This window comes from Barbatula barbatula, assembly GCF_947034865.1.
Source record: "Barbatula barbatula genome assembly, chromosome: 22".
In the NCBI taxonomy this organism is placed as follows: Eukaryota; Metazoa; Chordata; class Actinopteri; order Cypriniformes; family Nemacheilidae; genus Barbatula; species Barbatula barbatula.
The window spans coordinates 15,711,829-15,729,098 of NC_136785.1; the positions used below are offsets into that span (position 1 = coordinate 15,711,829).

Sequence of the window (17,270 nt, forward strand, 5' to 3'; positions counted from 1 at the left end):
ATGCAAATCCACATATCACACACATGAAAGCAAGACCCACAGGGAGCCTTTAAGTTGAAACAAAGAATCTGACCTAGCGGAAAGACCCGTGAATCTGTCTTAAAACAAAAATCCTCCCCTAAAACAGAGTGTCCAGTTCTTTGTCTTGAGCACTTTTTTGGAAGCACTAACCTAAACCTGCTCAAGTGGAAACACCGATAAGATTGAATGTCTTGTTCCCTCCAGTGTTCTTCTGTTTGGTTTGACTTTGTGTTGAGACTTTCAACTAAATCATGATGAACAGATTTAAAGAAAATGAAGATAATACTTTTATAATGTTGATCAAGGCTAGTTTTTCAGTCGGACTGATCTAAAGTTCTTCGTAGGTGAATGTTTTTTCTTAGAGATGGTGGCGCCATCCACTGGCCACAGATCACTGTTACGGTTACAGCTAATGAAGAATCCCGACAAAAATGGCATAACTACTGAGGGAATACACGAATAAATACATGCATCTGTAGTAAGTTAGAACAGCAAAACAATGAAAACTTAATGTTAGCCATTTTAGACAAAGCAAACCCCTGCTTATTCTAGGAACATATACCATCACATCCGTACATACCATTTTTATTATAAATATTCAGTGTTCAAACATGTGTCTGCAATGCTAACTCTGTCACAGAGTCCATGTTTTATTAGCATAAGCATGCACGATAATGAAAAAACACTTACTGTAACCTGGTGGTACTAAATAGAGCATTAAATAAAGATTAGCGTTCTGTTTGGCTTACGTTCAAGTACACCATTAAAATGACAGAAATATATATAAAAAAAGAATAAACAATTACAAGAAAAATGTGTTTTACACAGTTAATTACAGTTTTATGGCAAATTGATTGTAATTTATTAAAAACGACATGTAAACCTGTGAAATATATTGCATTGTGAGAGGTCAGTCTCAAAGGAGTGAAAGCAAATCGAGTTACTCGTTTTCATAACATGTGTTTCCACATCAGTCTCTTTAAAAACACGTGTTATTATTAAAGTTTCTTGTAAACCATTCCATGGTTCATCAGAAACACAAAATGTAACTACAGTATATGTTAATAAAATATATATTTAAAATAAGAGAGATAATTAAAAATTACCAAAGCAAATTTGCATGAGGACCCTAAATACGCAAACAGTACAGTACAGTACAGTACATCGTTTTAAAATGAAGAGGATCTGACACAGAAGTAATTTTGCGCTCTTAAATAGTTCAACAGACACATACAACTGAAAAGACTAGATTCAAACAAATCCCAAGAATGATCGGCATCTGAAGAAGTGATAGATAGACAGATCTGCAAGAAAGACCAGCACCCACATGACACAGAATTAAAAACGAAACATTTACGCTTGAGGAAAATACAGTAGCTTACCGAATCAGCAACATTAAGGCAAAATATGACATTTGTATCCGATTCAACTGTAACCTCCAATTCTACGTTTGTGAAGTACATAAATAACATCTGTAGTTTCAAAGAAATCAAAACCTCCATGGTTCATATTAAACGTCTTTATTGGCTGGCCACCGCATAGGTCTCTTAAACACACTATTATGGAGAGTCATCAAGGCACCTTATCTTTGGTTGAACCGTGGCCACATGCATGAGTTCAAAGTAGTGTTTTAAAAACAGATAATGACACATCTGCAGAGCGATCTTTTTGATCAGATGCAATACAAATGTGTCGTAGGATCACAGGAAGGGCAAAAGGAGTGACACGGGGAGGGCAAAAAGGAGTGACAGGGTGATGTGGTCCCGCCTAAACGCTAACAGCTTTGCGGAGGCTCGGAAAGGAGTGAACTTGAGAGTTTCATGAGACACGAAACCGCATCCGACTCCACTTTCATATCATCAGTAGCTATATGTTGCGAAAAGAGGTCACTGTTGGGTTGTGGTTCTATTTCTGAAGATCCTTCAGGATCATTTTTAATGGTCACCGTAATTGTGCCGCTTTTGTTGTCCGCTTGGTAAACGCAACGTCGAGCGTCTGGGGAAGCAACAATATTGGCGGGCTTGACAGCGGAGACGTCCGATTTGGAAATTAAGGGGAAAGAGGCGGCTTCGGAGCGGGTCGGAGTCACACTTGTCCTATCGTGAAGTAGAGCTCGGGCTCGGCATGGAGAGCTGAGGTCTGCCGGCTCTTCTTGAGTCAACGGAACCAATAAAGACGTGCCGTTCCATTTCAGCGACACATCGAGGTCTTCCGTCTTCATCCTCTTGGTTGGAGACTGTACATCACTTGTTTTGGAATCGGTGAGGTCATCTCCAGCAGACCTTTTTGTAATTGATCTCTTGCTGAGGTTGAGCGGGAGCGATTGCTCCTGTGGGACACTAGAATTGGGTTGGGTAGTCTGGCTAAGGTCTTGAGCCAGAACCTCTGAAAGACGCTTGGTGAAGGTGTTCATGTGCGCCGAACCGAGACGGGTACGCATCAGCTGTCGCAACTGGAGACTGCACCCGATGTCCAGCGGGAGGATCCTCAGAGGGGGCAGGGGCGCTTTAGTCATCGCGAGTCCTGCATTTTGGGATGGGGTATCCAGACTACACCCTGAACACTGTTGGAGACCCTCGGGGGTCTCGGGCATACTGACTTTAGGTTGATGAACTGTTATGGTCTGGTGGGGCGTGGAAGAATCTCGAGGAGTTCCCTCAACACCACCAAGTCCATTAAGGCCCAGACGGGCTCGGAAAAGGTCCAGCGGACAAAGGCCTTTAGTGGGACTGAATCCTTCCAAGGAACCGCCTGCCAACAACTTGACAGGACCTGAAAGGAACGTGGGAACGGTCTCTACAATCTTCACATCTCGTCCCGGCATGGGTTGGTGTGATACGGGTGTAGAAGTTACGAGGGACAATCCTGAGGCAAGAGGAAGGCTGGTGAGCTTCAGTTCTTGGAAAATGGCCTGTGGCTTGATCTCCTGCTGGGGTCTTTCCGGTTTCTCAGGAGGAGGTTTGGGATGCAAGGGTGGTCTTCCAACTCTGCCCTTTGCCAGAAATTTAGCGTTGCGTTTGCCGGGTGGTCTTCCTCTTTTACGTACCACAATGCCATCTGGTGGAGATGCCTGGAAGAGAAAACTCATTTCAATCAGTTTGAACTTGACTAACACTTACATTTCACAATTCCTTGGTTACAAAACCACATCTCCCACCTGGACATTCTTCGGACTGTTCGACACCCCTTTGCCCACCTCTGTCTTTTTGGTGGTGATGGGTGAGATAGATGTAGCTCTGGGCTTGCTTAGTTCTGAATTGTCTCCCCTTACGTGCAGTTCATAAGAGAGCATCAGCCTAGGATACAAAAGACAGAGAATAAGCTCAAGCAATAATTAGCCGAGCACATGGAATTAATTGACGCCGTAATCCAAGCTCCGCACTCACTTTTCATAATGCCTCCTGGTGCAGGTGGCAGCGCTGGTGCTTCCCGGGCTTCCACCCAGTTCATTGTACACAACCTTCCACAAACGCTGTGATGTCACCTGCAGGCCACAGTAAGACAATGGATTTTCACTGTACTGAGATCACCGCTATTAGTTTCACTTTCTGGATTACAGTTTACGCCCAAGAAGCAAAAAAACCCTCAAAGACTTACCCTCTCATAGCCTCCCATCTTTTTCACAACTGAATACATGAGGAAGAGATCAACTGCGGATATACAAGTAGAGCGTTTTTTTAAAAGGTTACTGACGGTCAAAGATCATTACAATTTGAGTAAGGTAGAAAACAAAATCAAGCAGTGATGTGCACATACTTTTTTTGAAGCCAAGGTTGGGAACTTTGCTGATGGGGGAGCCCCGGCGCTCCATAAAAAGATACAGCTGATCAAGAAAGAGCTGCTCCTCGGGGTGTGGAAGCCAATTTCCATCCCATTGCATCTCTACACTGCCCATCACATTCTCCTATAGAAATGTAACAAGCTTTAGCTGCTAAAGAGCTTCATGGGTTCTCAGGCTACCAAGAAAATGGGTGTTGTCTACAAGTTTCTTGGATGCCATAGAAAAAACTTCTGTTTCACAGATTATAAAAAAGTAAGAAGGAGAAGGATCTTTAAAGATCCTTTGGCTGAATGGTTCTCTCTGGAACCAAAAATGGTTGTTCTATGGCATCGCTCTGAAGGACATTTTTTAAGAGTGTTTTGGGAACAAAGTAAATCACACGTTTATTGGGCTACTTAGAGCGATAATTCACCCAAAAGAATATTTTTATTCAAACCTTTATGACTTTCTTCTGCAGAACATACAAGATATTTTGAGGACCAAACACTGGAGCCGATTGACTGTCATTGTATGAACAAAAACCCCCAAAACATTTCTCAAACTAACTTCTTGTGTTCTAGAAAACAAATGAATAAATGATGCTAATTTTTTTTTTGGGTGAACTACCCCTTTAAAGCTGCAAACTGTGACATCTTCCTCTCTATCGCCAACTGTTCGTAATATAAAACACCGTCGATTAAAAAAATAAAGAGATTCTGATCTGACAGTAGAGAAAGACAGAGAGACAAAAGAAGACAAATACACACAAACTGTAAGACAGGAAGTCAAGTAAGTAAAGTTAAAACAAAACAGGAAGCACCGTGATGTCACAGTGTGTTATATATAATTTTAAACATCCTGTTAAATCCATCACATTCACATTTATAAGCATTTCTACCAAACAAACTGAATTTACTCCAAAGTGTACCTTCATCCTTTCTATCCATGACTCTGATAAATGTTTCTGGTTTTGTTGGTCGAGCATGTTGCCATCTCTGCCCCTTCTTTTACGAGGTCGCCCCTTCAAGCTAAGAGAGGAGCATCCTGAGATAGAAACGTAGCAACATTAGCCAACTAGTACACAACATTCATGAGCTTCAGGCAAAGTGTGCAAATTCATGCCGAGAAAGAAACCAAATATTCACTTTTAACTGAAATTGTTCTGTTCTTTCATACAGATCACAGGAAAGACATTTTAGGAAGAAAGCATTTCAGTTTCAATAGACCATATAAATCATTTTCATTCACATAAAGAAAATACAAGTGTGAGCATGTGTTAAAATCATCATTTTGATGAAAGACAGATCTTGACCAGCCCATGATCAACATCTGAGAAAGTGTCTGCATTAAACTACATAGACAGAAAGAAGAGACATCTCTTACATGCTTCCTATACGGTGTACATAGTGGAGACTTTCCATAGACCCAATGACTTTTATACTGTATTACTCCACCCCCTAGCCATCACGAAACACCAATTTTTTTTTTAAACTAAGCATAATTTAGTATGTTTCATAATCCATTTCCATCACAGGGATCGCAAAAGATAAACCAGTACACACACACACAGACACTCTAAAGGGATATTCTGGGTACAGTTCAAACTAGTTATGTGTGACATGCGGTCAATTCCTAAAGATTATTTCTCACACCTCAGTTTGCCAAAACAAACAAACTGTTTAGTCAGTTATGCATTGATGATGTGTACAGGTTGCTCAACTGTAGTTGCATTTCTGTCAACGTGTGTATTTACACATTGGGTGTTAAAATGAACACTTGCTGGGGTCCAACTGCAACATTCAATGATTTAATAAAAGTAGAATAACAAAAGTAGAACCCTCACTGTTTGTTTTCCTACATTCCTCAAAAATCCTCTTTTGTGTGTCGTAACGATTCACTGTGAGCCGGTTGAAAATCGATTATAATATGTGATGAATCCAGTCGGTTGAGACGTTAAAAGAATCGCAGTTCATGTTTTGAGTAGCAGGGGACGCTGTTTTTCTGCGAACTTGGTAAATGTGGATACGCTGAAATTTCTTAAAAAGTAAAACTTAGGAAAAGCACAAAGAAAGTCTTAGTTTGTTTATACTAAAGAGACATTTGTATAATCCCTTTTTTTGTTTTAAAATGGGAATTTAGTTAGTTGACAAAATACGACGATGTGCAACATCAGAGAAATAACAAAAAGGGCAGTTGTTCATTTTTTATTTATCATTCTGTATTAAAAAATTGTGACTAAAATCGCATTGTGAGATTTCAGAATCGTGAATCGCATCGTGAGCTGAGTGATTCGTTACATCCCAACACAACCAAAAAGTTACTAAAAAGGTTGTGGCAGTCTGTGGTGCTTCAGAAGTGTTGGTTGCTAACATTATTTCAAAATGTTCAACCAAACAAAGAAATGTATACAACAATTAAAATTATTTCTTTATTTATTCAACCGTATGTCATTTCATGCCTGTATGGCTTTCTTCTGCAGAACAAAAAAGAAGATATTTTGAAGAATGTTGATAACCAAACAACTTTGACCCCCTTCGACTTTCATTGTATGAACACAAAACATGATCTTTTGAGTTCCATACAGATTTTGAACAACATAAATGATTGACATATCATTTTGGACCATAACACAATTGACTTAAAAGTCATTTCAGACTATATGTACACTACACTGTATATTATTGCCAACTTACCTATTTCTATTTACTGTTATAAACTGGTTTAGGTCAGCCATATCTCAACAAAGCACATTGGTAACATCACGATGCAATAAGAATGTAATACTTACCGAATTGTGTCAGTATGCAGGCATTGCTGTCAAGAGAAGGGTGGTTGAAAGTATCCCGACAGTAAAGGACCCGTGTGTTGTGGAGGGTCACCTTTATCCCCCCCAGAGCCAGCAGGTGAGGGTTCTGTTGACCGGGGCAACACGCCTGATCTGGGACTCGTCTCTGCAATGATCGAAAACGGCAATACTGGGGATAGCTGAGAACTTTAACCTTCTGCTGTACGTCTGTAGACTCTTCTGCAATATGACAAAAACGCCTGTCAGTGTATGGACTTTAAAGGACAATATATACAGAAACAAACCTCAGACATGTAATTGTGGTATATATTGTATAATACATTTTAATATATAGTTTTTGCAAAAGCAGATTCTCAAAAATCATGTTTTATTGTGTTTTCGCTGTATTTCTTAGCAGTTATTACATAATCAAAACAACCCAACTGCAGTTTGCTTGATATTGCTTGGAGTGCACAATAAAATACATGTTTTTTAAAAACGGAGTTATCCATTTTTGCCAATGAACTCCTAAAATACTGTATATGACATGCAGCTACAACCCCTGACATTTTCAGTTCACTGAAACTTTAAGTGGTGTCAAAATTATTGATTTTTATTACGTTTTGCAAATGGCCATCTGTATCTTTTGCCTCTTTATCGCCATCTATGTTTGAGACATAAAATTGCAGGTTACTTTATTCACTTATCTAAACAAATGTTAAAAGCAAATGATGTCAAACCTGTAGACTTTCAGCCGACATCTTAAATGACATAAACCCTAATCTTCTGCTGTTCCTAGTATTTGGAAATACTTACGATGTGATGTGTAATTTATTTACGTTTTTTATTCCTTGTTGCCTACATGTTTGTGCGCTCATTTTAAAATAAAACAGCTAGTAAATAAACAGTGAAAAAACAAAAAGATTAACTAACAGAAACCTTGCTCCATTAAAATACGGTAAAAACGATTTTAGAAAGATTTTTTCAATAAATTGCAATTTATCATAATGCATAAGCACAACCAAATAAGTCGTAGCTCAGTATTTTTCAGCAGTTACGCACCGGTGCTCTCCGAATCTTGTGACCTATCAGATTTGTGAAGCCCGTGAATTTTTTGACCGCTGCGCTTCCACTGCGGAGGTTCCGGACAGGTCCACTTCACCAGGTCCTCTACTCTCACCACAACCTTTTTCGACACAGCCAGGACTTCATCCTGTCCATAAAAATCCACAGAAACTCAAGTTAAAAACAACGATTAATTCATTTACATATGATTGCAAGGTGTTCAAACATTTTTACACCTAGCGAATGCCTCTCCCTTTATTCATTTTGTTACCTATAGTACACCCATCATCTCAGGCAAAACAACCTTTCTAAACCGCTTTAAAAAATGAGGTTAAAAGCCCATCTGACATTAAGATCCTTATCTTTTTAACTTCGCAAATTTAACTTAACTGATTCCAATGGAAACTGTGACAGATTTATTATATCTTTTTAGTTTTAGATTCTTGTTCGAAACACATTATAAAAGAGACATCGAGATAAATGCTGGGTCTAAATGTATAGTACTATACTTACCGAGTAGTGTTTTCAAATAACAATATTTGAAAGAAAGGATTTATAAATTCTTGTTTGGCTGGATTATTAATGCACAAGGAGAACTAGTTTTGCTGATAACCAATTGACAGTTTCAGCTTTGCTTTAAATGTAAAGCAAAGTATGTTTACACTATTACAAGCTATTTTTATTTGTACATCAAACTGTTCTGATGCAAAAAATTTGGTTAACAAATTCATTTAACAGGAATGCACCAACTCTTACTCTTTTGTTTACTCAAATTAAAACATTTAAGCATTTCTGTTTGTTGAAATAAAATATTGGCCTTACAAACGAAAACTGAAACGTTGCCTCAGAAATAAGCGGAGATAAGTTTGAGGTACTAAAATGATAATAGTAAACAAAAAATAACACGCAAATTAATCTTATGAAGCAACATAAAAAAATTGTATTAAATTATAAAACCATATAACAACATTGCTCGAAAAGGAAAAATAACAAAGCCTAAAAATTTGAAATATAAATAAAACTAAAAACAAAACTATAAAAACTCTGGTATAGAACAGAAAGATGAAGTATGTTTTTGAATATTCTCTGTGAAATAAATATCGTCCTTACAGAAGGAACAAAGATCTTTTAGATTTTTATGCGGACAGGATAAAATGAAGAATAACAGGCTTAGGCCCTCTGATATTATTTTTTTTTAAATCAAAATGATACATAACAAGAATGTCATTAAAAATACAATGTCAGATTTATATCAAAAGGACTTCAATTTGGAAAGGGTGCCAGACCTTGACAATATTTTATTTTTATGTAAACATTCTGGTTTTTATTATTTAGGTTGATGCAAAATCATGCGAAGATATATTCCTTGATAAGTTTGATATGCAAAGAACGCTTAGACATCTATATTGATTATTTACTGAGACGCTAAAGCAAAATATTAAAAAACATCATAAAACGCTTAGTGCCTAAAGAGTGTGCCATTTAATTAAAAAAATACCATTGTTTTTTAAATGTTTTAAATAATATAATGCATATCCCAATAAATTGAACTATAAAATGTCGTGCATATTCACACTCAAGCTTTCAAATGACATCCAGTATAGAAGACAAGACCTAGACAGGACTTCAACATAAAGCGGCATTAACACTACAGATTACACGAGATTAAACAGTCTATCTTCTATTATGCTCGTATTTTTGGACCAGGGAGTTTGAAAACATAAAAACCAACGAATCACTGTCAATGTTCACACAGTTGTTTATTTTAGTTTCTATTCTCACGCCTTACCTCTCCATGTCCCAGCGCTCTACCCTTCGGTGTGTCCTCAGGTAAGAAGTAGAGTCTCGAGCTGGCCAGCAGGTGCCGCTGTGTCTGATCCTCCCACAGCAGTGTGACCTCTGCTATACACACAGGCTCCTGAGGGCCACAGCGCAGAAAATAAAACTCTCCGAGTTTCCAGACCTGAGGCGGACCCCCGGACTCCTGTTTGCGACACACCGATTTATAAAAGGCAAAGGAGCCTCGGAGGCAGCTGGGGGAGCCTAACCACTGTTTAAGGCAAAAGTGCAAAAAAAAGAAATGAGGTTTGTTATTATAGACACAAGACAACATTTTGAGAAAATTATACATTTGTCTAAAAAAAGAAGTAATGAGTCAGAGAGGAGAATTATAAGCCACAACGTTTTGCAAATGTTAAGAATGCATTGTGTCTAAGGTGGTTTGCAAAATATATTAATTCATAAACTGTAACCCATTGGAAATGTTCTCCTGTTCATATATGTTAGACAAACAGAACAGTTGTCATTACACAAACACTTCTGTAGTCAGACAACTGGAAAGCTCATGTACACACATGCAAACAGCCTTCACATGATTCAAATTATGTGTCTGAACAGTAAGCATTGCAGTGCTCGATGTCCGTGTTCGGGGAAAAAAGCTATTTTCTGCGATCGGTTAGCATTCTTTCCTCAAATCTGGAAAAGACACCATCTTAAATCCCCAACAAAGCGTATCCCATCAGATGCAAACGTGATAAAACATTTTAGATTTTGTTGAAATAAAATACTTTATTCATTCACATCAACTCCTTCCTGGTCATGTTGCTCTGGTTAAAAACACATTCCAGCGTATTAATCTACTTAAGAATGGCCTGATATGAATGGAAAAATGCAAACAATTTTTTTGCGAGCGGTAGAACAAACATAAAGAAATTCCACAGACATGAAGCCAAAATGTGGTTTGCGGATATCAAATATAAAATTGTGCTTGCGCTTCATTCTGTGACTACAAATGTAAATGTATAGACGTTTCTCAAGACTAACCGTAGTATGGCATCAACAAACCCAGATAACATACACAAAGGTTACGTATTATTGTTATAGCTTGAATGATGTTAACCAACGGAATGATTCGCATAATCTAAGATCTGAATTTGAACCGAATGAGAACAAAGTCATTGAATCTTTTTAAAGTCACCATTGAGTATTTTAATACCATGTTTAAGCACTTGAGTTGGTTTAATACTTTAACTTAATTCTTTAACTATGAATATAATATATACTATAAGTAACCATCATTATTGCAAAAACATTGTTTGTTATAGACAAACAATGAGAATTTTGCAAACTTTATTTATTTGCAACATACTAAATGCATTTGATCTTTTTTCATTGTTTTGATTTGACTTTAAGTTGTTTTAAAACAATAAAAACAATTCTTTCATGCATATTTTTAAACATGACACACACACGCATCTCTTAGCTCTTGAATGAAGTCTGATCGTGAAGACATACTCGCATATTTCGCTTTTATATGTCAATCACAGCAGGGCCCGTTCACGATGTTATACACATTCAAGGGTCAGCCACCCCGCCCCACCCCCACCGGTTGCCTACATAGCCACCAAAAATCCGGCCAATCAGAAGCCACAACACTCGGCGTCCACATGTCGAGCGCCTGCTGGTGAAAGAGCGACTTTGCAGTTAAGCCAAAGCCACAATACACGTCTGTTGACTCAACTTTTTTTATTTGATGTACTTCAACAAACAGCAAATCGAGCCTGTATATTAAGCGATGACAAGTTCTTGAAATACAGGCGTAGATGTGGAAATTTTTTTAAATATATATTAAAAAAAATGGTCAAAATCACGTTGGAGGTCCCTATTGTGAACAATTTACAATTATTTCTCTGAAAACAGATGAAATTGTTATTAGGGGTTAGCGAGCTTGGAAATGGTTTACCTTTTATACATAACCTATTCAATAACAGCAGCGAGACGGGTCGAAATCTGCTCTCGGGCTCGAAATAATATCGGTATTCATTCAATTTGTGCAAGAAAAATAAAACCTTTGATGCAACTTCCGTCTGCTACATTTATGAGCCTCCTATTATACACCACGACAAGAATGTATCGCTACGGCCTAGCGTTCATAGCCAACACCTATTATGCATAATAAACGTGAATTAAAAGTTCATAAAAATGATATTACGTCATTTCGGCCAAACGCTAAAATGTATAAATGACACCGAAGGCTACAGCGCGATTTAAAAATATACAGTCTGAAACCAAATCAACAGCTCCACCAAGTTTACGTCTTCCTAGAAGTTTCAATACCACGTCATTTTAAAATCAAGGTTAATATTCGCGACATTTCCCCGACGAGATCGCGAATTAAACACGAACGCAACCGCCCATTTAAAGCTCGAAATCGTGTCGGTTTCATTTGAAAATAAAACAAAATCTCTTAGGCAAATGTGAAAATGTGGGGGTGGGGGCGAGAGGGAGAATCTAGGTAGTCAACACGACACACAAAGAAATTAATCATTAACAAAAAATCCGAAATATTATATACACGCGTTCTTGACGCGCGGATAAATGTTGACGTGAAACCGATTCGGAAGCTAAAAATTGAATAAAGTTTCTCGCGCGAATACGTTTCGATATTTTCAAGCCTTCGTTCGTTTGATTGGGTCAATTCGGCATTTTCAACTTCCAAATATTACGACGTGTCATAAAAGCGTCGCTTCAAAAATGACGAGATTAATTTTTAAATGCACGCGAGGAAATATCTCGCTCGCGCGGCCGTCCCGAGGCGCAACAAAAGTAGCATTAAAAAGTTGTAATTCGGTTTACCTGTATCGTACTCTGCTCCATTGCAACTCAACATTCCCTTATCCCTCTCGATGCCCCCTATCAAGTTACACAGCCGGGTACTAACAGCACCGGCACACACATAAACGCAGCTGAAGAAAAGCTTGTGCTTTTTTGTGAAAATAGGACAGGATCTAGGTGTGGCTTAACTCCATTTGCCAAAAGAACTTTAATATATTTTCTATGTCGCGCATACGAATGCCTGTTGAAACATGTTCGTCGTTTAATTCAATCGTGATCGTTAATACGAAGCTATTTCGATATGGAGATGTGAAATGGGCAATTCAAGGGGAAAATGTATATGTACAGTACAGAGCATGCGTGAGAAGAACAACGTGTTCGTCAGTCAAATTGTTGCTTGGAAAAAACACGCAATGCTTTTATTATTTGTTTGACGAAAAACAAAAACATTTATTATTTATATTTGAATCAAAAATGATATTTTTGGTCTGTTTCCCCGTTTTAGTGCTTAACTGTATCTTTGTACGAAATTGAATCGAGCAACACGTTATTATACTTGGGATTATGATTAGCCATTATATGATTTATGTTACGCATAGTTGTCATTTTGTTTGATATTGTTTTTCTCTCCAGCAGGGGGGTTCGCACGTGATCATTTCCACGAGACAATGGCCGTGACATTTTCATTTTTCCTGCTCTTATATTCACGGAGTGCCACGACACCCGAAACCTGGACTGCATTAAACATGCTCGACTCAATGCTCCTATTGTTTTTCACAAGGCCACTTAACTGCCTACATCTATCAGCCAGCGCATTTTTGCATTTTAAATGTTATACTCTTAACCTTTCTTCACAGTGTTATTCAATGTACAGTATTTTTCGTTCACAGTGGGTTGCTTTCCAAGGTTCTGAGCAATGTGTCCTTCCTCCCTGCACATCCTTGCTTGTGGCTGAATAAATGCTGTCCCCCCAAGCTCTTGGGAGGATATGGCACACTGGGATTTTCTCTTGCTTTTTATTCTTTCGGCTATTGTAAAATGTCTGGTGAATTTCAATAAGAAACAATATGGTTTTTCAAGAATCCACATCATGCATCGTGTTTTACAAATGACTTTAAAAGTAGCCTATTTGAAATAGGCTACAAAGACCTGAAGCCGAGTACTTCTGAATTTAAAAGCTTAAGTGTTAAATGAAAATCAAAATATTATTATTATTATTATAACACTATCTGTATTATACAAGCGTTCTCATCTCATGTAAATGTATGTGATGTGTTGTGCAGTGAAGTAAAATAATATTTTACCTCTTTTTAAGAAACTTTCAAGGTCAATTGTTCTTTCATTTCTACTGTACCCTTCAATTTCCATTTAAGTATAATGAGATTGTTATTTATATCACCATTTTAAGTAATCCACCAATCTTAATAAAGCCCGTTTATATTTATATCTTTATATTTTATCTGTTAAAATTTGTGATATATTGAAATCAACATTTTTAGTCATCTTCATTAAGTCTGTAAATTTACCCAAAATGGTCTCTTAGACTTGTGTGATGTCAGACGACCTGGCGAGGGCGCTGTTCGGTCCAAATCGCAAAGGTTTTGCAGCAAAGTGTTTCAAACTTCAACCTCCATGTATGTTTCTCTTTTTAAGTCTATTTCAGTTATCATGGGTCAGACTGGGAAGTGGTAACATTCTGCACAAAACCTCATTAATACTGATTTGTATACTTTATAGCATGTGCATCAAGTATGAATCATATCAGTGAATATTGGGCATGTTTGTTTCATGGTCTTTATATAAGTGCATTCAATTTCTATTATAATGTGATATAAGCAGTTAAAGAGTATAGTAAATGTAATGTTGTTGCGTTAATTCATTATGTATCATTCAGTAGCTTGTTAAGACCCCTGTAAGCTGATTTCCTGTTCTGTTGATAATGGTCCCTATCTCACTTTTCACCCTGCAGTCACAGCTCATCGTGGCACCCACTGAGTCATTCACAGTATCCACAGAGCCATTGTGAACATCAACAGCTACTTTAATACAGTCAACAAAATTTGATTAAAGAACACAATGTGGCACTTTTTGCTGTAAAAGGCTTATTCTGATACATTCTAACCATTTCTTACACGTATGACAAAAATGCAGTGGACAAAAGTTATAACAAAAAGCATGCAAAATATTGTTTTGGTTAATACTTCAGATTAGGTGATATTAACAATTGTATCAAATTAACTTGAATTGAGTATTTGATGTCGCCTTTGCTTACATACTCCGTAAATGTGTTTTGTCAGGTAACCTAAAAAGGATCATTCTCCAAATGTTACATAATGTAACCAAACCAACCTGACTACTTTTAAGGGGCGGATAGAAACAGATCCTTATTGTAACAACTGCATGTTTTCCTTTTTTTATGTATTTTGTAAGGTTGTTTAACAATCACCTAAAAAGTACCTAAAACACAGTTATAATATCAAGACTTGTGCAGTTTATATTTATAAAGTTTTATTCATTTCTTCTTAACATACTTAAAGTGATACTTCACCCAAAAATGAAAATTATGTTATCATTTACTCGCCTTCGAGTTGTTCCATATCCGTATAAATCAGAGAAAGATATTTACAAGAATTCTTATAACCCATTGACTAGGACTAGTAGGAAAAACTACAATGGTAGTCAAAAGTGCCCCAGAAATGTTTGCTGTTCTACATTCTTCAAAATGTCTTCTTTTGTGCTCAACAGAACAAAAAAGGGATAAAGTAAAATTTCCTACTAGGGGTCAATATGTTTGGTTACAAGCATTCTTCCAATTATCTTTCTCCGTTTACATGAGAACAAAGAAATTTATATGCATTTGGAACAACTCGAAGGTGTGTAAATGATGACTCATTTTTGGTTGAAGTATCCCTTCAAGATATCACAATGGCTTTAAAATGTAGCAAACACATTAGGAAGTGTAGAAATCTTTCGGCTTTCTGAATTATTACTAGAGATGTAAACAATGGAATAACAAAGCATTTTTTTATATTTATGGATTAACCCTCCTGTTTAATGTTCTCTGAGTGACTGAGTCACATTTGCAGTTTATTTTGAGCAGACTTCCTCTTCACATGTGAGTCAAATAATTAAGCTCCTCCCACTTTTCAAACTAGGAAATTTTTTGTTTCTATAGCAAAGCTGATAAATGAAAATCTCTAAAGGAATTACATTTATTATCAGCCTCTTAGATATGCACTCCAGGAGAGATACGAGCAATTCCACGGGGCTTAGACACAAATTCATGTTATTTTTTATGTAAATCAGAATTGAATATTATTTTCCCCAGATTCTCAGATTAACACGAACATCCTGATGGAAACCACATGTGTGGACAGCCACACAGAGAAACAATACATGTAATATCCGAGTTATTCAGGAAACCATATGAGACTACTTTTGTTGTGCTTATATCTTTTCAAACAGATGGACATTATTTTATAACATGCTAATTATCAGTGAAAGTCTTTTTCTATACTCTTCAGTTTATCAGAATGGGTGAAAGGCCAGAATAAAGTGTTTAGAAAAGATTGCAACAATGCATTCCATAAGAAGCTGATTTCTCATGCTGAAGCTTTCAAAAGACCAAACATCTGAAATCCGCATGATGTTGAAAAGCCTTCTCTAAACCAACAAGCTGCACAGACTATTTATTAAAGTAAGTGTTTTAGTGAGTATACATCACACAAAGATACACGTCGGTTTATTAGTTTTTCAGAACTGAATTGCTGGAACTATGCACTCAGAAATTCCTCAAGGAAACAAGCCTTAAATCAAAAATGGAAATGAAAAGCGTTTTTATAAAGCAACATTACAGACAAATTCCACGAACATTTCCTGATTATTAAATTATTTCAATTGAATTCAGTTTAGTTTTAGCAGGAATAAAAGTGTACTGATAGCGCTGTTAGAAAACATCTTTAATATTTAAAGTATTCTGCATAAAAAAATCCCCGAGATGTTTATGCTGATGTTGTGGTTTATTAAACCACACCTAAAACAGACACACACTATTTATGTGGTATTTCTTATAAAACCAGCAGCTCAGATAACCTCAATAACAATGTGGGTGGGATCTTTCATTTTAAGAGTTATTATAACAATTACCTTAAAAGTATTTTATGTAGAGAAATTTATACCATAACAAAAAATAAACACATGTCTATTGTCAGTAGTGCCAGCGAAATAAAACACAGAAGTGGAATTATGCTTTAATTTCCCTGTTTTGTCACTGACCAATAGTAAACCAAATTGAGATTCAAGACGTTTCTCAAATGTCAACATACTTATTGCAACATCTATTCTTTTAGTGTTCTCTTCTGGCAAGCAATGCTACTTAAAAAAAACATCACGTTTTTCTCAAGCCAACTGTTAATTCATTAAAACTTTGTTTACTCAAACATTAACATAAATATTAAACATTAACATAAAAACCCAAGAATCCTTCCATACAAGGCCACATGGATTTAGGGTTTGTGCCAGTGGAACACAGAAGTGTTTGTGGGTGTAATTTAGTCATTCTTAATATGTCACCACTGGTCCAAGTTAACGTCTTATTGATACATGTAACAATAAGAACAGAAACTTAACTTTAATACAGAATACATATGTGGATCTGTAACATAACATTTCCAGAAGGTGGCGATGTCACTCAAACAATGACCTACAACTGATCAAGCTTGTTTGTGAGGGACAGTCACGGTAATATATCTTGAAAATATTCCTTTTGTTTATATATTTGCTTTCTGTAACGTTCAAGTTTATATGCAGTAGTATTATATGAAAGAAAGTGATTACAAGGAAAAACCGAACTTAAGATATGTAGAAAAAGAAAATCCCGAATATTCGAAACACTAGTGATGATAGGGTTAGTAAATAGTGTATGTTTTTACAAGAAAGAATTCAAAAATACATATTAGAGAATCTGATGCATACATTGATCAAAAAAGTATTTGAGTCACACAAAACGAACATTCAAAGAGTCCA

General features: G+C 36.8%; 1 protein-coding gene across 3 annotated transcripts; it reads right to left on the minus strand.

The window, feature by feature from the left end:
- Positions 1–591: 591 nt before the first annotated feature.
- LOC306911402 (uncharacterized protein) lies at positions 592–12,388 on the minus strand. Of its 3 annotated transcripts, none has more exons than XM_079486715.1 (10): positions 12,267–12,388; positions 9,421–9,681; positions 7,629–7,779; positions 6,570–6,806; positions 4,710–4,825; positions 3,778–3,925; positions 3,619–3,671; positions 3,408–3,505; positions 3,179–3,317; positions 592–3,091 (listed from the first exon to the last, which is right to left on the minus strand). In XM_079486715.1, exons 1-10 carry the CDS (start codon positions 12,285–12,287, stop codon positions 1,796–1,798), a joined length of 2,520 nt encoding a protein of 839 aa, XP_079342841.1. In that variant the 5' UTR covers positions 12,288–12,388; the 3' UTR covers positions 592–1,795. The 3 variants fall into 3 exon arrangements, with proteins under 3 accessions (XP_079342841.1, XP_079342842.1, XP_079342840.1); XM_079486716.1 differs by lacking the exon at positions 12,267–12,388 and adding an exon at positions 10,926–12,047; XM_079486714.1 differs by lacking the exon at positions 12,267–12,388 and having other exon boundaries at positions 9,421–9,895.
- Positions 12,389–17,270: the final 4,882 nt, after the last annotated feature.